This window comes from Dermochelys coriacea, chromosome 1 (assembly GCF_009764565.3).
Source record: "Dermochelys coriacea isolate rDerCor1 chromosome 1, rDerCor1.pri.v4, whole genome shotgun sequence".
NCBI classification, from domain to species: domain Eukaryota; kingdom Metazoa; phylum Chordata; order Testudines; family Dermochelyidae; genus Dermochelys; species Dermochelys coriacea.
This window is the reverse complement of record NC_050068.2, coordinates 227,093,658-227,121,552: the sequence shown is the minus strand read 5'-3', so window position 1 is coordinate 227,121,552 and position 27,895 is coordinate 227,093,658. Positions and strand designations below refer to the sequence as shown.

General features: G+C 42.5%; 1 protein-coding gene across 2 annotated transcripts in view; it reads left to right on the top strand.

Moving 5' to 3' along the window:
• The first annotated feature begins 672 nt into the window (after positions 1–672).
• The window catches only part of FBLN1 (fibulin 1), a 170,231-nt gene continuing 143,008 nt past the window's right edge, over positions 673–27,895 (top strand). Inside the window, exon 1 of one of the 2 annotated variants that reach the window (XM_043515253.1) lies at positions 673–1,194. In XM_043515253.1, the coding sequence (XP_043371188.1) occupies positions 1,068–1,194 (127 nt within the window). In that variant the 5' untranslated portion in view covers positions 673–1,067. The remainder of the gene's footprint in view (positions 1,195–27,895) is intronic. The other variant, XM_043515259.1, reaches the window with a different exon arrangement.

The window sequence follows — 27,895 nt, the reverse complement described above, 5'->3', positions numbered from 1 at the left end:
GTCTGGGGGAGAGAAGGAATGAGGGCAGGGCAGAGTTGGGCTGGAGGCAGAATGGAGCTGGGACTGGAACGGAGCTGGCCTGAGGACAGAGCAGAAGGTGGAGCAGAGTTGTGACTGGGGACGGAGCTGGTCAGCATTCTTTCCCCTCCCCCCAGTGGGGCTGGCCCAAGCCCCACCGCACCCCCCTGAATCCTCCTCTGCACTCGGGGACTGCGCTCCACAGTTTGGGGAGCCACACTGCTATAATTATTTGGCTTTGTTTAGCATAAGCAAGCACTAGAGACCCATCTGTTGTAATTAATATTGAAGGGTATCTAATATCTGCTATCATAAACAACAAGGGAAATAAGTTAGTTCATATGGTGGAAATAAATTGTAGGGTGGAGGAAAAATGCTATTCTTTATGTATAGTTATTTCTATTTTATGTATAATTTTTCCTATGAAGATCTTGTCACATATTCTCAGCAGTGACACTCTTTTTATATTCATCCTTTTAGAATATACATAGGAAGAAATAGTTCAGTCCTGAAAATTAACTGGCATAGTCCCCACACTGAAAAGCTGAATTAGGCCAAGTGGTCCCAATCAACCAATTAGGCTGTAAAGTGGGGAGATCTAGACTGGAGGAAGCTAATTAAAAGGAAACTCAACTGTGAGGGAATAGGCAGAGCTTCTATGAAGCTAGGAGACTGGAAATACTGTAGTAAGGCAGCAGGAAGGAAGCCTGCAGTCCCTACTCCCTGAGATGGAAGAAAGGAAGGGGGAAAGGAACATGGTCAGAAGGAGTCCGGTGTGAGAGCAGTAAGGTGGTGTCAATGCAGACCTTAATTGTTCACAATAGGTCCTAAATTGGAACTTAGAGTAGAGGTGGGCCTGGTTCCCCTACCAAGCACTGCAGAGTGGTGGTGTTACAGGCAGTGAACAGGAAGACTGCCTGAATCACAGTTGAAGGGACTTTGTCCAGGCAGTGGGTGTGAGGACTGCCTGATGCTTTTTGTAGCAAGAGACTTTGAAAGACTACCCTGGAAGGGGACACGGCTGAGTGACCTGGAAAGAGGGCTGAATCATGAAGAGGCCACAGCAGCTCCTGGAGCAAGAAAGGGGCTACAGAGAGATGGAGTGCAACTGCAGGAAGGAGTGCCTGCTTTGCAGAACTAATCCCCAGAACCACCAGGGGGAGGTGCTGTCCTGCAGTGAGTAGGGCACCCTGTGACACATGCTAACAAGTATTGGCCCTGATCCTACAATCGTTTATGCACGTGTTACTTTATTCACAGGTGGAACCAGGGGGGGGGGGGGGGGCACAATTATAATTGTCTTTGCCATATCTGCTCTAGATCATAAAACAAGATGCTGCTTGATAGAAATTATAATGAACTCTTACTCTGAGAAATCTAATTCCTGTGGCTTCTTATTCGCAATCCTAATTCTTCACTGACAAAACCACAAAAATCCTGTCTGCAGAAGAAACCACAAAAAATAAACAAAAGTCAGTAGACGTCATAGTAAAAATTACACAATTTACCTAACACAACATAAAATTCTATCTGTCTTCTGTCCTTACAAATGATGGATAAGGTTTGCTTTTAAGTAATTCTGTTGTAATAATATATGATCTAGTGTGATTATTCCATTTTGCAATGATACACAAAGATGAAAAGATTAGCAAGGTTCCAGATACATCTGCTCTGTTAATACTTGAAAGAAAACAGCACTCATTCTAATTTGTACTCTGTTTTTTTCCTGACAAGGTATTAAGAACCACGGCAGTGCCTGAAATCTGTGTTAGAAAAGGAAGACATTATTACTAGTTATGTGTGATCCATTAATATCCCAGTCTTATAAAGATATAAACTAATAAAGTTTGTGCTTTATTAAATTTTCTATGACCATTTTCCATCAAAGTGATATAGAGGTTACTTCATATCACTTGATTAAATGGCAAAGTTTGAACTAAAATAATGAAGTTTTCAAGAACTTTAAAGTTATGCAGCAGCTGAAAAATGGTTAGATGCCTGAAAAACCAACAACACTGCTATAGCATCAGGATTATGAGCATCCTAACAAGAAAGAAGGGTGAAAATATCCTCAAATTTGTGGACAGTTTGACACCACAAGTTACTGTGGGTGACAGTGATGCTATGCATTTGAAAAACTGCACAGCCATATGAAAATTGCCATTTACTTTGCTCAATGGACAAAAAGCAGGTAATCGCCAGTGGAACAAGTTCTACCATTCCAAGCTTCTGGTCATCTTCAGACAGACACCATTTTCTTTTACAATCAATCTTCCAGGGAAGTGTTCTGTTCTTTCTCCCATATGTGAAAGGAACTACACCCACCCCCACCTCCCAAATCTACACTGCTGCAGGGTGATTAGTATTCAGTCCTGAAGCAGTGACAGGTTTGAGGTCTGAAATCTTGTGAGCCTCAGATATAGAAATGGCAGACTTGTGTTACAGGAGAGGGTAGATTGCCAGTTTCACAATGGTACCCCAAGCACTTACTTTAAGCCGTAAAAAATACTGGGACATCAGACCTGAAAACTATAACATCTGTATACAGAAAAATTCCCTTTAGAGATCTGTAGAGTTGGATTCAGGATAACTAAAATAAATGTTGATAAAAACTTTCATACTACACCGTCATTTCTTCTCTCATATATCTCACTTGAAAGCCTCCTGTACTGACTCCCCTGATTATCGGCTGTCCGCAGGAATTTAAATTTGACTGCTTTTGGAGGGACAAGTTATATGGACATACATTATATACATTAAACATATCAACACATGCACCTACATCATATGCATAGAAATAAACAGCAGTGCACTCATCATTTCAACAAAAATCATGGAGCCATCTGAATAAATGTATCTACAAGTACTTGGTCTCAGTGGGGAGGGAGAGCCAGTTCCTCCAGTCCTGGGGCCGCGGCAGGGAGGGAGGAGCTCTGTTATCCCACCGTGGCCTTGGGGCCGGAGGAGCTCTGTGACCCTGCCTAGAATGTCTGAGTTAGTGTGATGCAATGGAAATAGCTACAAGCGTTGTTGAGAGCTTTTGTTTAGAATAGTAGCAGGTTCAACCATCACTGGGTTTCATGGTCTGTTACTGTTCAAGTTTTAAGTTCTCAGCCATTTTGACTTTAAGAATCATACCCATGCAGTGTACAGCAACAGTAAGGCATGTATCTATGCCATGCCAAGAGTCCAAGACCATTGTTATATCAGAGGTAATGCAACCAATCCCCACCTTCGCTCTGTAGTGAATTTGCATGCAACAGTTTCACTTCTTGTATGAGGGAATCTGCATAGGTGGTATATTACTTGGACCAACTGTCACATCCATGCAACAGCATGGGATTTTAGCTACTAGTAGGATATAATGGGAACTCTTCCTGACCCCATTGATGTTAATGGGAGTTTTGCCATTGCCTTCAGTGGATCCAGAATTTCACGCAATCTATTGTTTTGTTTTTTGTTTTTAATTCTCTCCCTATATTTTATATATGGGCTTCAGTGTGTATACTTTATATAAAGTAAAGGGAGAGAAAAAAAATTGTCCAAATCAGGTGGTTGAGATAAAAGGTTGTAGGCAAATAAATTTAAAAACAAAACAAAGAGGACAGGATCTAAACTCCTAATCTTTCCAGATCTGAGAACTATGAATTCTATGACCTCAGACATAAAATTACAATTAAGAAAAGATTTACTTTGAATTACATTATCAATGGGGGAATGATAATATTTATGAATGTCAGTATCCTTTGGCACAAATACCATTGCAGGATTTGGGACACAATGCCTTTCTTTGTTTCCTATAAAAGCCATAGCATACTCTAGGTCCTAAAATAATAATAATTGATCAATAAAACAGGTGTTTATAATAGAAATAGTATGAAATCTTTATCCCTTTCTAAATTTTCTTTTGTACAAACGACTAGGTTTTTTTTGTCAGATAAAATATACAGACCAATCCAAATAACCAACAAACTGCAACATGTCAGCAAAAATGTGATAATTCATGTTTTTATAGAATGGAGTTTCTTCTTTGAGTGCTTGCTCATGTCGATTCTGTGTTGGGGGGGTGTGCTCATGTGCCTGGCTGCTGGAGATTTTTCCCTTAGCAATATCTGTAAGGCTGGCTCTGGTGCCTTCCGGAGTCCCACGCTCATGTGTTAGTATATGGGAGGCTGCTGGCCCTGTGCCCTCTCAGTTTCTTCTTATCACCCATGATAATTGCTGAACACTGCTTGCTCTTGCAATCTCCCTTTGGTTCTCTGTTCTGGACTCTCAGAGTTCTACCTGTAAATATTTATAGTTAGTTAGTTAGTCTTGTGTTAGTCTACTGTTAGTTGAGGTCGCATCAGGAACTTAGTCCCAGGGACGGGGCATGTCCCAGTCCCCAGGGTTTAAGCTGTACGCTGCCTGCCACAAATCCATGCTGGTTAGTGACCCACACATGAGCTATCTTAAGTATCTGGGAGGATGCATGTTAAAGAGAGGTACCACATTTGTAAGAGTTTCAGACCGCACACTCCCGAAGACCAGGATGTACACTTGAAAGCCCTGCTGATGGATGCTGCCCTGCGCCCTGCATCGGAGCCATGTTCTAACTTGGCACCCAGCACATCAGCCTCAGTGCGTAGTGCTCCGCTGGCACTGGACCCCTCCTGGCACTGATCCCCCTCACCCAGGCCCAAAAGGAGGTACAAGCAATCCCGGCTAGTCAAGAGTAGCTCCCCCCTGCAAACATGGGAGACTGCAAACAAGTCAAGACCCATGCTGGGGCATTCGTCTTCCCTGAGGCCGCTATCGAAAGCGGGGATACCACCCAGGATGTCCAGCCCAGCTAATCTGAGTAGGGATGTAAGGGGAGGTTTATGCACCCATGCATGGGCACATTTTCCAAATTACTTTCAGCCTTGAATAAATTATGCATTACAAATAATTCATCTCACTCTCATCAGGCACAGTTTTGCTTTCCCCCCACCTAAAGTTGTTGATTTGATTTAAAAATGCAATTTTTATGCATTGTGAGAAAGAATGGGTTCTGCATCCTCGCAGAGGATAAAAAGAAGCAATATGTTATATTAAATCTGGAAGCGAAAGTTGCTTTTTAATTTGATTTCTCTAGGCCTATGCTTTGGTGCTATGATAAAATGCAGGATATGAGGAAATAAATCAGAGTGAATGAGAAAAAGCCTCAATTGGAAATAAAGAAGGAATTCAAAACATTCATAAACAAATAGTATAGATTTATGCCTCCTGGGAACAAGACTTATGCAAAAGCAATATTCTTTCTATTTCTGTCAAATAAAACCAACAGTTGAAATATACCCTGTAGTTGCTAATCTAAAGCTCAATACAGCAGGGCTTTAGAAAAAGGTAGTGTGACAGGGTCAGGCCAGCTGTGCTACAAAAGAGTGGTCAAAGGTAGATACATTAGTTCCAGGTTAACCAGGTCCCTTTTCCCTGGGTAAAATAACAGGGACTATTCCAGAACACTCAGGAACTTTCTAGAACTAATTAAGGCAGGCAGGCTAATTAGGACACCTGTGGCCAATTGGGAAGCTGTTAGAATTAATTAAGGCTAATCAGGACACCTGGTTTAAAAAGGATGTCACTCCAGTTAGTGAGGTGTGTGTAAAGAGCTGAAAGTGAGAGGACTACAAATGCTATCTGGCATCAGGAGGAAAGTCCTGTGGTGAGGATACAGAAGGTGTTGGGAGGAGGCCATGGGGAAGTAGCCCAGGGAGTTACACCTGTTGCACAGATGTTACACAAAACACTATAGACAGCTGTGATCCACAGGCCCTGGGCTGGAACCGGGAGTAGAGGGTGGGCCTGGATTTCCCCCCAGCTCTCTATTGGATACAGGAGGAGTTGTTTTGGTCTGTGGGCCTTGCCAGAGGGGAAGGTCCCTGGCCTGTCCCCTGACCCACTAGGTAGACCAGCAGAGACTGTAGGGATTGTTCTCTTTCCTTTTCCCCATGCTGGCCAGTGATGAGGTTATCTGAGTGAACCGCAGATTTGAGCCACAAAAGTGGCCAAACTGAGGACTACTGTGAATCTCTGAGGTGAGCAAAATCTACCAATAAGCACAGGACCCACCAAGGTAGAGGAGGAACTTTGTCACAGAAGTATGTGGTCTTTTTATGTATACTTAAAGAACAGAAAGACAGTTTCTTTTCCCTATATCATACAAAAGATGGACTTTGGTGAAAACTTTTATTTTATTTATTAGAATTATTGTCTGATGACAATGTACCAAGGGTGATTAACGTGACCTGAAGAAGAGCTCTGTGTAGCTCAACAGCTTGTCTCTTTCACCTACAGCAGTCGGTCCAATAAAAGCTATTACTTCACCCACTTTGTGTCTCTAATAACAAATAACTTATTTCCAGTTCTTCTGTTTTTAATTATTTTACCATTTGTTTCTGTTGGTCATTAATCATATTTGATATTATGTTATTTGTGTACTAGTCACTGTCTGTTCCAGAATTTCAAGTGAATATCTAAAACTGCGGCAAACCTCTCTAACTATTTATTCAGTTGCAGCAAGAGTACTGTTAATTCATAGGATTCAATATGTTTAATTGTTTAGATTTCAGTTGTTCTGGAGGATTTGATGTTTGTATTGCTGATTAGATTAATTACTAGAAGTAAGTGTCACAACTAAGTATTTTAGCAACTGTAACAAACAAGTTTCTGGGTAAGGATCTGACTGGAGTGAAAATCTCTTCTGGTTTCATGTAATGGGCTGGCTAATGAGATCTGTTGGAGTCAAGATTTAATGCTGTGATTAAGGAAAAATTTAAAATAAAAAGCAATACTTCTACATGATATTTAATTAGCCTGTGGAACTCGTTGCTACAAGGTAGCATGGAGGTCAGTCACTTAATCTTGTTTTTACCTTGTTATCCTTTTAATGAGACTATAGAGGGTTATATTTGATAGGATTAAGAAACTAGAAAGTATATAACCAGCCATGTTTAAGTGCACAAGCCAATCATCAAGTTCCCAATCCAGTAACTACTTAAGCAAGTCAGAATGTGTAGTTCATATCAAGACAATGGAACCACTCCAGCATGAAGTTTAGCATGTGCTTAAGTGCATTGCTGGATCAGGGCCTAACAGAGTGAAGAATGAAATAAATTTCCACTATGGGCAAGTTGTTCTGTAAGTGTCTACTATGCAGTTTCTTGTACCTTCCTCTGAAACATCTAGCACAGGTCATTGTCAGAGACAGGATACTAGCGTGGATGGACTATTAGTCTGATCCAGTATGCGGACCCTATGTTGCTATCATTTCTAATGGCCAGCAACACTAGTGACCTAATGACATTTCAGTGTCTTTCTCCAGAACATAGGACAATTGTTATATGGTCAGCAACTATCTTCCACATGAATCAGTTTGATATCTCCAGGGGCCAAAGACTTCCCAATTTATCCAAAATGAAATATAAGTTCTTGAAACTCAAACCTACCAACTAGAAACAGTCAGTTAAAATTTAATCTAAAAAGCCCTATACAACTTCCAAATTTTTAAAGTAAATGGGAAAATCATTTCATGCCTTAGTGGTGATGTAACTAAGCTTGTAGCCCAAATGGTATTCACATTCTTGGCAAGTCGCATTAAACTGAGAATGTATGGTCTCATAATGCTGCTCAGATTCAGGAGAAAGGGAGTTGATGCAAACAAAATGCTAGTATTGTGTCTAGAAACTGTTATTTATCATTAAAATGGAGCCATGATAATAGTATTAATATGTTAGGATGTCAGGTTTTACGGCACTGAATCAAATCAAATTCTGATTGTCTCGCTTGATGGGAATGTCAAGCTGTACGTTGAATTAATATGGGGGGGGGAATTGAATATGTTGTGCTCAAATTAGATACCATTGGAAGTTTTGTTTTTTTTATCCCTGTGTTTCATGGAAAATCAAGCTGTAAGCATGGCTGTGTTTCTAAATTAAAGCTATACTCTCCAATAACCTGCTGAGAAAGAAATGTATAAATACTAACTGCATATTTTTACACAGAATAGATATTGAATTGAACCTCTGTCTTTCTTTTCTGGAATCCTTAAATAGTTGTGATCTGAACACAGATAATCTATAGTCTTGGATTTAAATGATTAAATGCCCAATCCAACTCCTATTGGATTAAAGGAGAGTATCTTCATTGATTCCACTGGAATTGGATCAAGCCCTATATCTCTGTTAGTGAGTAGTCAGTATTCTCTCTGCATATTAAGGGGGGGGGAATAAGATTTTAGTGATCCCTCGCATTCATTCTACAGCTAAGGAAAGAGCAGATACCAAAGGGTGGAGGAAATTCCTTAGCTGAAATTTCGAGGCTTTTCTTCATTAATGAGCAACATGTTATCAGGATGCCATACATGACCTGCTGCTGCTTACACAAATGGACACCCTGTTACAGCTTTATTTTTTACATAAACATGTTAATGTAACTTGATTATAAATTATTTATATAGTGCAATAGATTACATGGGGCTTCGTGGGACATAACTAAGACAAATTTCCCTCTATATTCCTACACGGATTTCCTGTCTTAAGAAGGTCTCTCCTTTTGTACAGTGTGTAAACCTCAAGACCTTTGAACAATTCTATACAAAATTATCTTTATGAAGATATTCAACATGGCTGAATCAATAACATTGTAACTTTCCAATAAGGAAAAGTTAAACATAATGTTTGAAGTTTATTTTTTTAAACACTTTAACAATGAATGGAATGCCTCAGTCCATTTCACCTATTAGTGACATACTGTGTATTTTTGATATATAAAAAGTTTTTATTGCCAGACCTCTGAGGGGTTGTACAATATACAAAGCAAAAATGGTCTAAGAAACTAGCTGATGTATGTCAAACATCTACATACAGGATATATCAGACCAATGGGGGAAGTGAATTCTAGAGGTTAGCACCCCCCCCCTCCTTGTTCTCCACATTCTTGTTCTTCTGTGTAGTCATTTATACTTGGGCAAAGTGAATGTAAAATGCCATCATTGTGATTTGGAAGTATTTTACTCCTATATTGCACAAGTATAAATGACTAAACTAGGTGCAAGTATGATCTCAATTGTGAAGATAATGCCCAAGGAAAGAGGTGGTCTGTAATATAGCCAGGACCCACCTGGAATGGGCAAGAGGTATAATCTAACACACATTTGAAGTGGGCTGAGCCTTTTTCTCCACATTTGCTAATTCACAATTGAAATCAAGAGAATAAGATGCTCGAAAGGGTAACTGCATGACACACAAATGTTTTGGCAGCCCCCCTCTGCTACTGAATGACAAACATAAGGTGCCTCAGCAGATGAAGCTCTAGGTAACTGGTTTTAATGCCGTTGTGAACATTATTTTTATGCTTGGGGTGGAAGACGCCTTGTTGAAGCTGGTGAGCATAACAGCCACTTTCTATCCATGCTAAATGAGGAAACAATTTGTGGATTACTGGGAAACATCTGATTTATTTTTATGAAAGAATATCTGACTCAGTTTCCCCTTTCACTTTGTATTGTTACTCACCAGGTGTGAGAGGGGTTAAGTCCTTTCCTGGAATAAGACAAGAAATGCAGTGACTAAGGGGAAGTCACTAAGCAAGGATGAACTACCAGGAACTAATATCACAAGGAGATAATTTACTGCAAATTTCTAGACGGGTGAACAAATTTGCAGAAGGAAGTACCACCTTGAGGGGAATTGCATTCTGGTTTTGACCAGGTTCTTGGGGGCCCTGCAGACAAGAAACAGAGGGTGTATAAAGGGATCCATGTGATATGGAGGAGGGGTCTCACTTACTGGATCCAAGAACTGTCCTGAAATTGTAACCAATGGGACAAACCCTTGGTTTGAAGGACTTTGACACCTACCAGGGTCTCTGTGGAAGACGACTGACACCTTGTAAATCAGGCATATATTTGTTTATTTTAAAGAGGTTCTCTTTGTAGTGCTTTTGTTCTACATAATTGTTTTTCTTTGTGAAAGCTGGCTGGTTACTGATAAACCTTGTCATAGGTTCTGGGAGCTAACAATACCACAAGTGCTGAAGTAATTTCAAACTTGCTAACATGACCATAACAAAGGACAGGAGGAATGGCAGCCTAATTTCTCTGTCTAGTGGGAGAGGACCATGAGTTCCTGCACCAAATAAGGTAATTGATTTGAGCACTGAGATCTGAGTGGGGGTGCCCTCAGGAGGCCACAAAGGAGTCAGAGATGCAGTTACCTTGGGAACTGTGACACGATTAAATTTTTTCTTTAGAAGAAAAGGAGTACTTGTGGCACCTTAGAGACTAACAAATTTGAGCATAAGCTTTCATGAGCTATAGCTCACTTCATCGGATGCATTCAGTGGACTGCATCTGATGAAGTGAGCGATAGCTCACGAAAGCTTATGCTCAAATAAATTTGTTAGTCTCTAAGGTGCCACAAGTACTCCTTTTTTCTTTTTGCGAATACAAGCTAACATGGCTGCTACTCTGAAACCTTTTGTTTAGAGTTTGTTTAGCCCTGGTCAACACTGGGGGGATTGATCTAAGTTAAGCAACTTCAGCTATGTGAATAACCTCTGTACTCCAGCGCACGAGAGGCAAGGAGTCGATGGGAGAGCGTTCGGTTGACTTATTGTGTCTCAACTAGATAGGATAAATTGATCCCCACTGGATCGATCGTTGCCCGCCAATCCAGCGGGTAGTGAAGACATACCCTTAGAGTTGCTGTAGCCATGTTGGTCCCAGGATATTGGGGGGGGGGGAGGGCGGGCTAGAAAGGTAATATCTTTTATTGGACCAACTTCTGTTGGTGAAAGAGACAAGCTTTTGAGCTACACAGAGCTCAGAGGGGGGAAGGAGACAGGAGAAAATAACAAAAGAGAAAAGGGGTGAAAGGAAAGAGCTAGAGCAGAATGAATGAAAGAAAAAAGAAAATTAGACAAAATGAATACTGTAAAGTGAAAACCCATACAATGATGAAGTAATTTCTATCAGAGAAGGAAGAACCTGGATAGAGTAACATTTTGCTTTTTCTTAATCTGATATCAGACATTTCTTCAGATAATAGAGAGATTATAGGGTTCCAGAGATTAAGAAACTTGTCCAATTTTGTTTGGGCATAGTTAACAATGATTCATTTTAGAAATGGAAATCTTAAGGCACATTGTGAGTATGTGAAGTTAGGTTTTTCCCATAGCCTCACAACAATGTCCTTTTTTGCTACTCGCAGGAGCAACATAACCAGTATTTTTCTATCACTTATTTAGGGAGAAATACTCCCAGGTTTGTAGAAGGCCCCAGATACACTGAAACTGGGGCAGTTCTGCTGGGTGGGCAAGGCAGATTGTGGAAAGGTCATGGGGGGGGGGGGTTTCCATGCCCTCAGCCACTGTGGAGAAGTACTTTCTCCATAGTGGTTTGGCTGGGATACTGTAGGCTGGATAGAGATATGGGGAATGAATCTGCTATTATGTGGATCTACTGACCAAATTCCCTTCACAGGAAGAGTGCTCAGACCACAATCTTGCCCACACATGTAGAAGTGGCCATGGATCCTGGTGCCGGGTAGTGGGGGAGGATTCCATTCCTCTTCAGCCTGGGGTAGGTTCTTTGCACACAGCTTGTTTGACATCTTCATGACAGAATCCAATTTTAGGTGTTTACTTTTAGCTGTAGTGGTAGTAAGTACCTTGTATAATGGGCACTAATATAATGAATATCTACCAGAGGCACATTCCCATTCACCACCTCTTACCAGTAATCCTTTATTTCCAAACTGACTCTCAGTCGTCTTATGACCTACACAGTTGCCAGAATTCATTGGACAGTGAGTGAAATAGTGCGGTCTGTCTGGTGTAAAACAGCCCCACATGTGTGGTGTTGTGTTTCTGAGAATCTTGGAGGTAGGCTTGGCTATGCCCCTCTAGCAGCCCAGGCCCTGTCTATTGGGTTGGACTTTAGCACTGGAACATGTGAAGTTATCTGCAAAATGAAGAAGGCCCTCATTTCCTAACAATGGAGTTTTGAGGGTTTTCTTTAATTTGGATAAAGGGAGAGGTCTCCTGTTCAATCTCAATTGTCATTACTACTTTTTTTTTCTCTCTCTCTCTCCCTCTTTTCTGTTGTGGTGTGTTTTTTGTTGTTTTTGTTTTGTTTTTTTTTTGTCTCAATCTTTCCCTCTTTCTGTGGAGGGGAGTGGGAAGTGGCCTTTGGAGTTTGCCCTTTAAGGAGAGGTTTTTTGCTTGAATTATAAGGTTTGATTAGTCCAACTGGAAATCATTAGGAGGGCTGAGTGCAAAAGACAACCGCTGTGAAGTGATTGGTGTAAGTAATCTCTGAAGAGATGCATGGAGTGAAGGGGAGATAAAATGAATAAAAGAGAGTGCAGTGCCCACAAATTTGGTAAAATAGAGAATACATCAAACCTATTCTATTTTCCGCTGTTACCTTTCTACAGCTTTGTAAGCTGTAGCATGACCCAAGTGTGTTCAGGTGACCAGCAGTTCAAGGTAGAAAGCATTTGTCATTAGTTAGCTACTCATGATTGCTTACATATGGGTTCAGTTTTTAAAGTTGTAGTGCATGAACTTTTTCCAATGGTGTTGGCTACAGTGTTTGAATTGAATACTTTTCGAGGGGCTGGGTGGATAGGGGATAAAACCATTTCAGGGGGAGTTCTTCTCCTTTTGGGAAACTATTTTGGAAACCACACACATTTCCTGCTATGTGATGTGTTGCAAAGAAATTGCCCTTCAGACATATCTTCACAAGTTAAGGAGGAGATTGGTCTCTCCCTCCTCTTTCCCCGCCCCTCCCCTCACCACCTTAGTACTGTATGTCAGGAGGCAAATATTGCTCCCCCAGTATGATTCATTCCCCTCTACCCTGTGCTAGGCCTTATCTATCACACAGGCTCCTCCTCCTCCTCCTCCTCCTCCTCCAGCTGCTGGGATCTTTTAGTTAGGGTGACTAAACATCCTGTTTTTAAAGGGACAGTCCCATATATAAGCCCTCTGGCAGGTGTCCTGACTTTTTTTCTTAAAAACGGGCAAATTGTCCCGTATTTTCTGTCTCTCCCCTCCTTCCCCCTGGACATCAGTACTGGTGGGTTCTGCTGCTGGCCAGATCCCTGTTCGCCAGCCGCCTGCCAACCAGCAGTGAGTAGGGGTGTGTGCACAAGGTGGTGTTGGGGTGAAGATGCAGGGCACAGGGCCAGCCACTCCCCCTGCTGATTTGTCAGCATAGCCCTTACTGTGTGCCAGGTCTGGCCAGCAGGGCCCCGCCCCACCCCCCCCCCTCCCGTTTCTGGCTGGTACTGGCTGCGAGCTGCAGTGGTTGATGATTGCAGGCAGGTGTCAAGTGGCGCCAGGCAGCAGTCGGGTTACATGTCACCTCTGCTGCCCACCCATTGACTCTTTACGTGCTTCCCCTCTCACTGTCGTCTTGCTGCTTTGCCCCTCTGCCCTCCCCCACCCAGCCCTGCTGCTCCTCCATATCCCCACTGGTGAGGTGCGTCCCACTCCCTGTGCTGTGCAGAGAACCAGCCCCTGCTCAGAGCACTCAGCTCACCAACAGTCTGACCAGCAGGCTCCTTCCTTCCCCCATTGTCTCTGGCTGGGCTGGTGCCCCAAGAAAGCCCAAGACCCTCTGGCCCAGCATGCTGGCCAGGAGGAGCCAAGCCCTACATATGCCAAAGCCCCATACAGCATTGGCACAGGACAGCTTCTCCACCTCTCAGCTATGCTCTGGAGTGGCGGGGGTGGGGGTGGGAAAGCAATTTCTGGCCTTTTCTTTTCTTTTCATGCCGAACCTACAGGCTCCTCAACAGCCCCCCAGCCAGGGGATTAGCATCTTCTTCACACACACATCCTAGCCCTGGGTCCTGCCCCCATGGAGCACAGGGCTGCTCTGTCCCCTAGGTACCCTCCCCTGCTGAGCCACCTCTCTGGCCAGTTCGCTGAAGTCCCTGCAGTCAGGTTCCCTGGGCCCTGGTGCATAGTGCATCCTTAGGGCTTAACCTCTTCCTGCCTGTGCTGTAGCCATGGGACAGGAGGCAGCTGGGTTATGCCCATGACCAGCAGCAGTTTGGGGTGTTAGCTACCTTTCTACACTGTGCAGGCAAGGGAAGGGACAAGCTGCTACCAGCCACAGGGGAGCAAGGAGGTGGAGGGGAAGATGAGCTCTGCAAAGTCACGGGCCAGGTCAGCCCTCCTCCACCCCGCCATGGCTGGAAGCAGCTCTTCCCTCCCCCCAGTTGCCGAAAGGCTGCTGCGGGCCACATTTTAGTGTGAACCCTGGCAGAAATCTGGGGAGAAGGGGTATGTGACTCTGTGTCATTTTCCCCCCTCCCCCCCGCCCTGTGTTGCCGCGGGAAGACAAGGCACCAGGTGTCGGAGGTGGGTCTGTTCCAGGGGCATAGCCAGGCATGGAAGATGGAGAGCACCTGGCAGGGGGCGGTTGCGTGAGTCGGTCACCACTCCCGCCACCAGTGTGAGAGAGATGCAAGGAAATGTGTGTGTCACCTCTCCCTGTGTGAACCCTAAAACCTTAAAGATAAGAAGGTAAATAAAAAGAATCCAATTACTCAGTATTTCTTTTTAAGAGAGACTCAGTCAACTTGATGTTAATTTGAAAGTTAGTGCTGCACAGTTCTGATTGCCATTAAACTTGTTTGAATATGAGTAACTTAACCAGGTGTCCCATATTCAGGAAATACGGTCACCCTAATTTTAGTGAAGAAGGGCTGAGGAAAGATAGGTGGAAAAACTTCACCCAGAAGGGAGATTTTAAACATCTCGTACTGCAGAGTCTTGCATCCTGAGGGAAAGACTTTAACTGCCTTTAAAATGACTCCTCCTCCCCAAATTACAGATCGCTATCCTGCAATTAGGAGGACATGGGCAACTGAGTTATAGTTCCATATAGATTGATTTAAATACAAACAGGGCTGGATTAGAAGCCTGGTTGAAACTGCTAATAGAGGGCTAAAGTATAGCTTGGAGTGTGAGCTCATGTAGAGGTGTAAGAGGTAGTAATCCCTCCCCTTTCCTTCTTCTCCACACTTTATGCCCTGGATGGGCTGCCCAGTGCTTAGGTCTAGACGTGCAGTGGTAAGGGATGACGTACACCCACTTACTCTTCCCCCAGAGCTGGCTGGTGGGAAATAGTGTTGGCCCCACACTCTCTGAATGGACTGGCACTAGCATGACAGTTATAATTTGCTGCTGGTTTAGACGAGAGCAGGATCAATGATGAAATTGTGGCCCTTTGAACCACAATTTCTTCCCTGGACTGCTCCTGGGGCAGCATAGACATTGTGCCTTGGTACCCAATCTAGCCCCTAATTGGCTTGTCTTAAAATCATAACATTATGCTGTATGTTTTCCTAATCATTTATTTTTTATATAATTCTGTTTAATTTTAACATCTACTATTCTGCCCATTAAAGGGCAGAAATTGAAAATTCACAGCATCTCACAAGGCTCCATGTGAGTCCCTAGCATTCTAATTTCCAGCTTGTTACCATGTCTTCCCCCCACCCCCATCCCTACAGATGAAGCATATGGTGAGAATGCTGTAACTGTAACACACTCCCTGCTGTCTCAAGTAGTTTTCACAGCAGCATTTTCAGAGTGTTTGTGAAGTGTACCATATGGTTTCCACACTTCTCTGCCGCCTGAACTCTGGCTGTTATCCCACAGACATGAGCAACATGCATCAGAAGCTCACATTCTTTACTCCTTTCCTATTGCATCAGCTTTTTTTTTTTTTTTTGACTGGGTACCAGATAACATTCTCATAAACAAACTAAGGCAATGTGGCCTAGATGAAATTACAGTAAAGTGTGTGTACAACTGGTTGAAAAACAATACTGAAAGAGTAGTTATCAGTGATTTGCTGTCAAACTGGGAGAACTTTTCTAGTGGGGTCCCACGGAGGGCCATCATGGATTTGGTACTCGGCAATATTTTCATTGATGACTTGGATAATGGACTGAAGAGTGTGCTTATAAAATTTGTGGATGACGCTAAGCTGGGGGGGGGGGTTGAAAACAGTTTGGAGGATGGGATTAAAATTCAAAATTACCTTGGTAAATTGGAGAATTTGTTCTGAAATCAACAAGATGAAAGTCAATAAAGACCGGTGAAAAGTACTACACTTATGAAGGAAAAATCAAATGCACAACTGCAAAATGGGAAATAACTGGCTTAGCAATAGTTGTGCAGAAAAGGGCCTGGGGCTATAGTAGATCATAAATTGAACAGAGCCAGTAATGTGATGCAGTTGTGACAAAGGCTATTATTATTCTGGGGTGAATTAACAGGAATATCGTATGTAACACACAACAGGAGGTAATTGTTCCAGGCTACTCAGCATTGATGAGGCCTCAGGTGGACTACTGTGTCTCTTTTGGGTGCCACATTTTAAGAAAGATATGAACAAACTGGAGAGAGTTTCGAGGAGAGCAACAAAAATGATAAACGGCTTATCCTGTCGAATAATAAACCTTCTGTTTTACTGGCTGGCTGAGACTCAAGTCTGATTGTGGAGTTGGGGTGCAGGGCCCTCTGGCTTCCCCAGGAGCTCCACCCAGGCAGACTCACTGCAGGAAGTGCACTGTATGGAAGGGGATGCTGAATGCTCTGAGGTCGGATCCAGGAAGGTTGAAGCTGTGTAAGCTTCTTTCCCTGGTGAGAATATGTTCAGAGAGGAGGCATGCTTCCCCCAGAGTCATGACTGGCTTCATATGGAGTAGTTCTAGAGCATCGCCCGGTAACTCTGTGACAGTAGTATGGGCTAAGTCAATGGACTAGAGATCCTGGGATTTTAAGGGCCATATGCACTGGGGGTGATGCATGGACTATGGTTTGGGACTTCTGTTATGTTTCTGTAATGAACTGGCCCGAAGGAAGGGTATAACTGAGGCCAGAGAGCCTTTCATGAAGACCTTTGGGGCCTGAGAGGATATGTGGGATGGCAACCCTTATGTTAGGGCACCCAGCCACAAGGGGGTGCTCAAGGACAGGGGGAATTGTTCACAGATGGGTGTTATAATTGGGCAGATCTTTCACTGGTGTAAAACAATATGGCTCCATTAGCTCCAAATAATTCTGGTTCTTCCCTGTTTAAGTGTTAACTTAATGAGCATGCCAGTGTTAAACCTTGGACTAAGCCAAGTGTATTGATATTGATTTATTCATTCCTCCCACTCAAAGAGAGTTTAGCATCTTCAGTTCAAGCTGCCTTATGCATTTTGCTAATTCCGAGATGGCAGTTTCTGTTTTGAAAAATTCACTCACTGAACAGTAAGGCTGAATTCTTCAGTTTGGGATATTAGCTATGGCTGTACAACATCTCCTCTTCCCATTCACTCCAACTATGTGAACATTTAGGACTAGATTCTGACCTGGGCTGCACAACTATACAAGGGAGAGTAAGTCCCCTCTGCGTTTATACCCCTGGCAGGCTATCCAAACTTTGGCTCCTGACATGCCAGGAGTAAAGGGCGCTGCATGCTTATTTCTTCCCCTATTGTAGCAGTTGGGTAGAGAACAGGGCCTTGGCTCTGCATTCTGAATGCACTGGCCAGCAGAGGTGAGGTGGCATGCCCTGGATAGTAATTTCTAGTATAATACAGAAGTTACTATCTCCAGGAGCTGAAGGGAAGGAATTGTGGAATACAGCTACAGTACCACCCTGTAGCAGGGTTGTTACCCGCTCTGGCCCTGACAGGGCTGAGGCCAGCCCGGGGAGAGGGCTTGGGCTGTTCAGGAAAAGCTCAGGCTGATGAAGGGAGCAGCCACAACTGTGGCCAGCTCAGTCAGGCCCAGCTGGTCCCTATAAGAGGCTGTGAGCCAGGAGCCCAGACAGTCTCCCTCTGCCTGTTGAGGGAGAAGGGCTTGGCTGTAAGGTGCCGAGCAGGATACCTAGATTGGAGCAGGGCTAGGGAAGGGCCAGAGGAGCGGGGAGCTCTGGCCTGGAAAGCCTCACGCTGCAGGCCAAATAGGTGCAGGATTGCAGAGGGGCAGCCCATGGGTAGATGGAGGCAGCAGGTCCAAAACCCCCTTGCCAGTGACAAGTGGCATATACACTGCAGTCTGCACCCGATACAAAGGGCTAAGTGGGGACTGGCAATAGCCCAGACTGAGGTGAGGTGGGGTTAGAGGGTAGGGAGACCCAGAACCTGAGAGTGTGGGGGTACTGCCAGGGGAACAGCACTCCAGAGAAAGGGGCACTGGGTTCTGGGAGGGACATGGGGGGCCAGTAGTAAGGTGGACCACCAACCTGCAGAGGGCGCTCCGATAGCTGGACAAGCTAATTCCTGACTACTACCAGCAGGAGATGCCACAGGAGTGAGTCCAAACCTTTACACACCCCTTATTATGACCTGTGTCCTTGGGAAATGAGGGAGCTCTTTAAGCAATATTATGAAGGCACTGATTATGGTGCCATAGTTAGGGTTGAGTTGGACTTAAAGCAGGGATTCAACCTCTTTTGTTATATAAAGAGTATTCTATTCAAATACAGTACCTGCTTTCAATACGGCATGAAATCATTTTTCTGTTTAAGCTTTCATTCCATAAGAATAAAATGGTAAAACATGCAAACTTCAAAAACAAGTTGATCCAATCATAAATTTTTTTTACACAGATGTATCCTGTTTACTTAGGAGGAATGATATTCTCTACACTTGCTAATTCACTTAGGCCCATGTACCAGTTCTTATTGTATAACCCTTTAGAATGTGTTTGTGGTTATTTTTTTTTGTTTTTGTTTTTGTTCAACTAAGACTCAACAGAAATTTGTTCATATGGTTTTCAAATGCATATACTTTTTTTTTTTTTTAAATCCTCTAACTAAACAATTTAAAATCTGGAGGAGTAATGTTGTCCAGACTCACATTTAAAATATACAAATATTTTATCTCAGAATTTTTGTTCAAATGGACATTCCCAAAACATATGCATTAGATTAACATTTCATCCACCATAGATACAGCACATAACATTTTCTTTAATTCTTGCTTTAAGAAGGCTGGTGAATTCTAAAGTTTTTTACTCTGTGTTTTAATTAATTAAATTAATTAATTGCAAACATGGCCTAGATGTAGGCCATGTTTTTAATTAATTAAATTAATTAATTGCAAACATGGCCTAGATGTAGGCCATGTTTGCAATTAATCATTTGTTTGCTCAACTTCATGAATTCAGCTTCATGCTAGTGTAGCACCTTTGAAAACAATGTTACATTAGTGTAAGACTGGAGTAATGGCTTGATTTATTGCTCACAAGTATACTGTACAACAAAGAAGGTTAGTGAAAATTCACTATCCCAGTTCTGTTGGTTTTTATTATTTGTATTAGTGCCTAGGGTCTCCAGTCATGGACCAGGACCTCATTGTGCTAGGTGCTGTACAAACACCGAAGAAAAAGACAGTCCCTGCCCCAAAGAGCTTACGGTCTAAGTATAAGCTAAGAGACAATAGACTGAGACAGACAGGGGCGTACAAGGAAATGATGAGTCTGTACTACATAAACAGACAGGGTGAGGGAAGTGTAGAACACACAAACAGAATGAACAATGTGATGGCAGCAAATATCATGTTCTACTTGGAAGTTTACTTAGGAGGTGTCATAAATATAAAGGGAAGGGTAACCACTTTTCTGCATACAGTGCTATAAAATCCCTTGTGGCCAGAGGCAAAGTCCTTTTACCTGTAAAGGGTTAAGAAGCTAAGATAACCTCGCTGGCACCTGACCAAAATGACCAATGAGGAGACTAGATAATTTAAAATCTGGAGGGGGGGGGCAAAGGGTCGGGGTGTATGTGTCTGTGTGAGAGAGATGCTTTTGCCGGGAACAGAAAAGGAATGGAGTCTTAGAACTTAGTAAGTAATCTAGCTAGATATGTGTTAGATTTCTGTTTTGTTTAAATGGCTGGTAAATAAGTTGTGCTGAATGGGATGTATATTCCTGCTTTTATGTCTTAAGGTTTTGCCTAGAGGGAATCTCTGTTTTGAATCTAATTACCCTGTAAGGTATTCTCCATCCTGATTAGAGGTGATTCTTTTACCTTTTCTTTAACTAAAATTATTCTGTTAAGAACCTGATTGCTTTTTCATTGTTCTTAAGATCCAAGGGTTTGGGTCTGTGCTCACCTATGCAAATTGGAGAGGATTTTTATCAAGCCTTCCCCAGGAAAGGGGGTGTAGAGCTTGGGGGGGAATATTTTTGGGGGGGAAGAAGTCCAAGTAGGCTCTTTCCCTGTTCTTTGTTTAACATATTTGGTGGTGGCAGCATAAGGTCCAAGGACAAAAGGTAAAAGTTTGTACCTTGGGGAAGTCTTAACCTAAGCTGGTAAGAATAAGCTTAGGGGGTCTTTCATGCAGGTCCACACAACTGTACCCTAGAGTTCAGAGTGGGGAAGGAACCTTGACAGGAGGGGATCAACTGACAAGGCAGGGAGCCTCCTGTGGGTTTTCACATAATGGCCATCACCAGGGTTTCTGAGCTGGCATATGTAGGCTGCTGTGTAAATTCACAGCTGAATATGACTTATAGTTAGGGGCCTCAATCTCTGAGTCCCACCTAAAGACGACTGCTGCTAGTTGATAAGAAAACGTTGGTACGGTACAGGTTTGCTGATAACATTATTAAAACTCTTATCTTACAGAGAAGATTACTTATCTTATTAGAAAGTCAATAAAGATCTCCTGTATCATGATACGGAAAATGCAGAAGCGTAAAAGAATGAGAAAAATGTTGCAAGCTGTAGAACACACTGCCCACCCTACAGCTGGGTTGTATATGTACTGTGGTGTCTGGAATGTCTGGTTTTTGCTTTTAACAATGAAGTAGGTGTTAAACCTATTGACATGACTATGGGACATAATTTTGTTCCTTATTACTCAGCGGCCCATTTCATACATTACACTGCAAAGCAATGGCATATGGTGTACCACATCACAAATTATATTAATAAGAAAAAGCACTTGAATAAGCAAACAGGGTATGTTGGGAGGGTGCTTCCCAGCACAGGTAGACAGACATGCTAACTCTGATTGAACAACAATGCTTAAAAATAGTGGTGGGGGAGCAGTGGAAGGGTCAGTGACTTGGGCTGGTGGCCTGAAAATATACCCAGTGAATCAGGTGGGATTATATTCAAGGGGCTAGATCAAGATGCTACCATGTCCAAGCACGCTAAAAATAATAAGGCCAAGCAGTGCTGGCATGTATTTGTCTACCTGTTCTGGGAAGCACCTTCCCATCTGCAGTATAGACATACCTGCCTTCACAATGTAAGGGTAAGGCTTATAACAGGCAGCATTATTTCTTAGTCAGCAGATCCAGTTAATAACAAAATGTGTGTGTATTTAAAAAAAAAATTCAAAATGAAGTATGGAAGCCTCAAGTTGAGGTTTTCTGCAGTTTTGAAATAAGTCAAAATCTGACAAAATAGAACAGAGCTGGTGAAATCCTGGCCTTATTGAAGTCAATGAGAATTGAGAATTTTGCTATTGTGTTGGGGCCAGGATTTCAACGAAACCAGCACAAAGGGTTAGGAATATCTTTTAGCTCTTCCCATTTTTCTCCCCCTCCCCCCCCATTCTCTAATCTATGAAAACTGGCCAGTCTGCACAAATGCAGCATAGAGTAAACATCTTGCTCAGATAGGAACAGAGGAAATAACACTTTCTGTACACTTGGGCGCTGATTTGGCAAGGTACTTAAACATGTACATACCATTAAATGTGTGCAGGCTCACTGATGTTAACGGAACTCATCACATGCTTAAAGTTATGCACGTGTTTGAGTACCTTGTGGAATGGGGGATTTATTTTTTTTAAAGGATAACTTTTTTTATTTTTTATTGCCTTCAATGTGCGCACACTTTTTGTTGTTGTTGGATAATATGTGCAGGGATCAAACACGAGAGACCCTAACATTTTCAATTATATTTATCTTTCTGTCAGCTTAGTAAAATTGCTATTAATAAAGTGGCAGGCATAGGATAGGAAAAACTCTGAAAGTCATATTTTAAGACAACTAACAAATGACTGTTTTTTGGAGCAGTGCATGTTTGAAAAGTTGTTGCAGCACTTTTGGATTAACTTAGTGTTTTTTATCCTTTTATGGCAGATTTGAATGCTGTGCCTGTACACAGCTTTTGATAAGAACCAAATGTAGTCTGTGGAAATGACTGGAAATTGCACTTGTGGCCAGTATGGTAGGGTGTGTCCTCTCCTTGGAAAGCCTAACTGAGATACAAATGTAGAAGATGCATTTAAATTGCTTCAGGCTGTTGCACCACTTCTGTTTCCTTGCCTTCTCTTTCATTGATTAAAGCCTGAAGGAGCCACTGTGATGACTTAGTCTGACCTCCTGCATAGCACAGGCCACAGAACTCTCCTGAATTAATTCCTGTTTGAGCTAGAACATGTCTGTGTTTTTTTGTTTTTTAGAAAAATACACATGCTTGATTTTAAAAAATGGCCAGTGATGGATAATCCACCACAACCCTTGTTGTGCACTGCTCCATCATGGACTGGACGGACCCTGGCAAGCACTCTTCCGGCTGATCATAAAGCAGTGAGGTGGGGCCCATAGAACTGAACTGAGAAGCTCAGTCCTGTTGCTAGTGGGGCAAAATCTCCTGCTGCTAGTGGCATTCAAACCACAGTAGTCTCAGTGGAGAGGCCAGAGGGAAGGTCTTCTCATTCTGGGTTTTGCAGAAGAAAATTTGCAGAAGCAAGTAAAAGATTCTCATCATCATAGTGATGCCAGTGTTTGGATTTTATTCCACTAGTAAGCATAAAGTGCATGTCGCAAGGATCAGTAATAGATAGAATAGTATGGGAACCTGTAGAAAACAGGTCAGCTTGTCTGCTGCCATACCATAATAAGATTATTTCTGCTTATTACAGAAATAAGTATTATGCCCTCAGTGTCAAACTCCTTCTGTCACTCTGCCTAACCAAAATTCCATTATTAAATCACATGCTCCTTCATCTGGCTTCTCAGTAGGGGACATGCTGTATCCCTAAGGACTTTACTGGGGAAGGAGGAGCACATAGTGGCAGGAACAGTGGTAGATCCAGAAGAGAAGTCATCTACTAGTAGTAGAGTAGAGGAGGTACTTTGATGATCTGCCTTTGTCCTCATGAATTCCCTAGCTACCTGCATCACCAGCTGCAGGACACTGCCCACTGGATGGGCCTGGGCCTCCTTTCAAATAGCCAAATCTCCTGATCATCCAGCAGCCACTGATTTTCCTCCAGTGCCTGGTTATATTGAGTGTAAATAGCTGCAAACTGATGGGAGATTGGCCTATTCTGGGCCACTGGCTGCTTCAATATAGCAGAAAAAATCTGACTACTTCTGCCCCCTCTTTATGGTACTGATGTCTTGAGGCTTCCTGGGGCAGGGAATCCTGAGTGCAAGCAAGACTAAACACAGGTCTCCATGCCACTTAATGAGGTGGAGTCAGAATGCATGTGTCCCTGGGTACTTCTGTCCCAGCCTGACTGGGGTGTTTGTGTGTATAAGTAGTACAGTATATTAAGAAGTGTGTGTGCTCCTTTCTCCTTCTCCATCTTCTCTCTACAAGCCACGATTGCCAGAGATGGATGCTATTGTTTTTCCTCACAAATTTATGTAGAGGAGCAATTCTGAGCTAAAAGCAGACTTTGCAAGCCAATCATGGAACTATTCTGAGGCCTTGAAATGTGTCACAGCGAAATTGTGAGAATGTGAAATGTCACATGAAATGAATTGGTGAAAACTTTCTTGTGCCATTTTTGTCAATTTCACCCAATCCAAATAAAGAGTGCTGTTTGGGTTTCCTTCCCATACTCCCTTGGATTTAAACATTCCCCATCAACGTTCTGAACCCACCTGCATTGTACTAGAACTTGAGACCTAGAAAATAAAACTCATTAGAAGCCAACAAATCAACTTCTAGTGTAAAATTCTCATTAGAAGCCTAAATCCCTGTGACTTCTAAGTCCCTATCCAAAATGGCACTTAGACTTCTAAGTCATTTAGGCACTTTTGAAAATTTAGCGCTCCGTTTCTTAGCCAATTACATCAGTCAAATTTAAAATCACCCCACTCCCTCAAGCCTGTTTCATAACCTTTGATAATCTTAGTCCAGTTCTTGTTGGACTATTGTCTACATCACAGAAAACACTACCAGATTGGGTACCATTTGACATACTTGTTTAGACTCCGCAAAGAAGCCAAGGATTAAATGGGGATAGAAAATTATCCTCTCACTACTAAAAGGGTGTCTCCATGTCAGGATTTAGGTATGTTAGCAGGGAAGATTGGGAAGATTGTATTACCACTTCCCAATAGGGCTGGTTAAAACCATTTTCTATCAAAATTGTTCTTTGATCAAAAACGGAGTTTTCATCCAAATGAAATTTGCCATGAAGTATGTGCTTTCCACCGAAAATTTAGATATTGTTATCAAAAAACCAAATGCCTGAAAAGTAAACCTAAAACTTCTGGCAACCTCCCCTCCCAAATTTTGATTTAGAAATGCTGCCATGGTGTCTCACCTGAGTTGTAGTTTGGGTGCCTAATGCCCCACTTCTCCTCTATGGGCCAAGCTCCCCCAGAACTATATCTTCCTTGATGCACCATGGCTATGTGACTCCTATGATGGACTGTGGCATCTCAGTAAAATGGGAGACCATGGTATATCATAGCAGAGGTAGTCCGGCCAAGGAGACCAGCCCCTAGATGAGAATTGGAATAGCACCCTAACTAAAGTCCCCCTGAGGCATGATGATGGTATTTCCAAATCAGAAAAGGAGTACTTGTGGCACCTTAGAGACTAACAAATTTATTAGAGCATAAGCTTTCGTGAGCTACAGCTCACTTCATCGGATGCATTTGGTGGAAAAAACAGAGGAGAGATTTATATACACACACACAGAGAACATGAAACAATGGGTTTATCATACACACTGTAAGGAGAGTGATCACTTAAGATAAGCCATCACCAACAGCAGGGGGGGGAAGGAGGAAAACCTTTCATGGTGACAAGCAGGTAGGCTAATTCCAGCAGTTAACAAGAATATCAGAGGAACAGTGGGGGGTGGGGTGGGAGGGAGAAATACCATGGGGAAATAGTTTTACTTTGTGTAATGACTCATCCATTCCCAGTCTCTATTCAAGCCTAAGTTAATTGTATCCAGTTTGCAAATTAATTCCAATTCAGCAGTCTCTCGTTGGAGTCTGTTTTTGAAGCTTTTTTGTTGAAGTATAGCCACTCTTAGGTCTGTGATCGAGTGACCAGAGAGATTGAAGTGTTCTCCAACTGGTTTTTGAATGTTATAATTCTTGACGTCTGATTTGGGTCCATTCATTCTTTTACGTAGAGACTGTCCAGTTTGGCCAATGTACATGGCAGAGGGGCATTGCTGGCACATGATGGCATATATCACATTGGTAGATGCACAGGTGAACGAGCCTCTGATGGTGTGGCTGATGTGATTAGGCCCTATGATGGTATCCCCTGAATAGATATGTGGACAGAGTTGGCAACGGGCTTTGTTGCAAGGATAGGTTCCTGGGTTAGTGGTTCTGTTGTGTGGTGTGTGGTTGCTGGTGAGTATTTGCTTCAGATTGGGGGGCTGTCTGTAAGCAAGGACTGGTCTGTCTCCCAAGATCTGAGAGAGCGATGGCTCGTCCTTCAGGATAGGTTGTAGATCCTTGATGATGCGTTGGAGGGGTTTTAGTTGGGGGCTGAAGGTGATGGCTAGTGGCGTTCTGTTGTTTTCTTTGTTGGGCCTGTCCTGTAGGCCTAATCACATCAGCCACACCATCAGAGGCTCGTTCACCTGTGCATCTACCAATGTGATATATGCCATCATGTGCCAGCAATGCCCCTCTGCCATGTACATTGGCCAAACTGGACAGTCTCTACGTAAAAGAATGAATGGACCCAAATCAGACGTCAAGAATTATAACATTCAAAAACCAGTTGGAGAACACTTCAATCTCTCTGGTCACTCGATCACAGACCTAAGAGTGGCTATACTTCAACAAAAAAGCTTCAAAAACAGACTCCAACGAGAGACTGCTGAATTGGAATTAATTTGCAAACTGGATACAATTAACTTAGGCTTGAATAGAGACTGGGAATGGATGAGTCATTACACAAAGTAAAACTATTTCCCCATGGTATTTCTCCCTCCCACCCCACCCCCCACTGTTCCTCTGATATTCTTGTTAACTGCTGGAATTAGCCTACCTGCTTGTCACCATGAAAGGTTTTCCTCCTTCCCCCCCCTGCTACTGGTGATGGCTTATCTTAAGTGATCACTCTCCTTACAGTGTGTATGATAAACCCATTGTTTCATGTTCTCTGTGTGTGTGTATATAAATCTCTCCTCTGTTTTTTCCACCAAATGCATCCGATGAAGTGAGCTGTAGCTCACGAAAGCTTATGCTCTAATAAATTTGTTAGTCTCTAAGGTGCCACAAGTACTCCTTTTCTTTTTGCGAATACAGACTAACACGGCTGCTACTCTGAAACCTGTAATTTCCAAATCAGTTTCCAACTTTGTTTTCTGCCAAAAAGTTGGAATTTTCTGTGGGAAATAACCATAAAGAAGTTGTTGAATATGTAGTGGACTCCAATCTCCAAGGGTGTCAATATGGCCACTTTCTCCCCACCCTCCAATAAATTCACTTAATTTTTTATGCGGACCAGATTTTGAAAATTTTTACTTTGGATATAACTTATGATATCAGAAATGTAAGTAAGGAAATAGTTTAAGGGTTTTTAATCAGCAAGTTTGTCTTTATACTAGGTTTATGATGCAGATGTTTACAACCTTTGCCCAAAGAATCCTTCCCTATGGGTATTTTTTTGGAAATATTTTAATTGCTGTGTCAATCTCCTATATTTATAAATATAGGATCAGATCCTCCACTGGTGTAAATCAGTGTAATTGCACTTAAATCAACACCAGCAGAGAATCTAGTCTATAGGACTTCTTCCCTGAGGAAGAAAATTAGATTTTACTATTTAAAATACTCCTAAAATCTGTACCTCTTAAATGAAATATTCAATATGTTACCTTAGAAATGTTCATACTAATAACAGTGAGGAGTTTTCACACATTTAAATGGCAGCCAAGTATAACAAACACACTGCTGATGAGTAATTCATGAGTGCATTCCAATTGGTGATAACTTTCATTTCCTTTGGAGGACAAAATACGGCTAAGGCCATCCCAAGAAATGAAAAATGTTTCATGCAGCTTGGGCTGGATCCTACTCTTGTTGGAGTCCAGAAGAAATTTGCTGCAGATTTCACTGGAAGCAACACCATAGCTTTGCCCTCCTATTCTGATCTGCAGCGTAAAAGAGTCACTGGACCTGATTGCACAAGGTTCAGGGCAATGGACAGTCATTTTTGCATCCATGCAAAGTAAATATAAAACATTACTGTTCTGATCTTTTAATGATTTACACTCACTTTTCTTTGCTCTGCTCTGGTGTCACTCACTACGTGAGATGCACGGCAATGGAGAACCAGGCCATTGAACTACTGCAATCTGAAATGTCGAGGCTTATGTAGTCACTGACATTATTACATCACATTGTAGAAAAGTAACATGTTTCATGTAAATGTTCACTTTAATTTTTATCAGGACACAAATCCAGATCACTTTACTCAATCAAATAGTAGAGTGTTCATGGGCTTGATCCAAACTTCACTAGGTATGTCTACACTGCAAAAAACAAACACAACAAAACCCACAACAGTGAGTCTGAGCCTGGGCTTGTGCTACAGGGCTAAAAATAGCAGTGTAGATCTTCCTACTCGGGCTGGAATCCCGGGCTCTGAGATCCA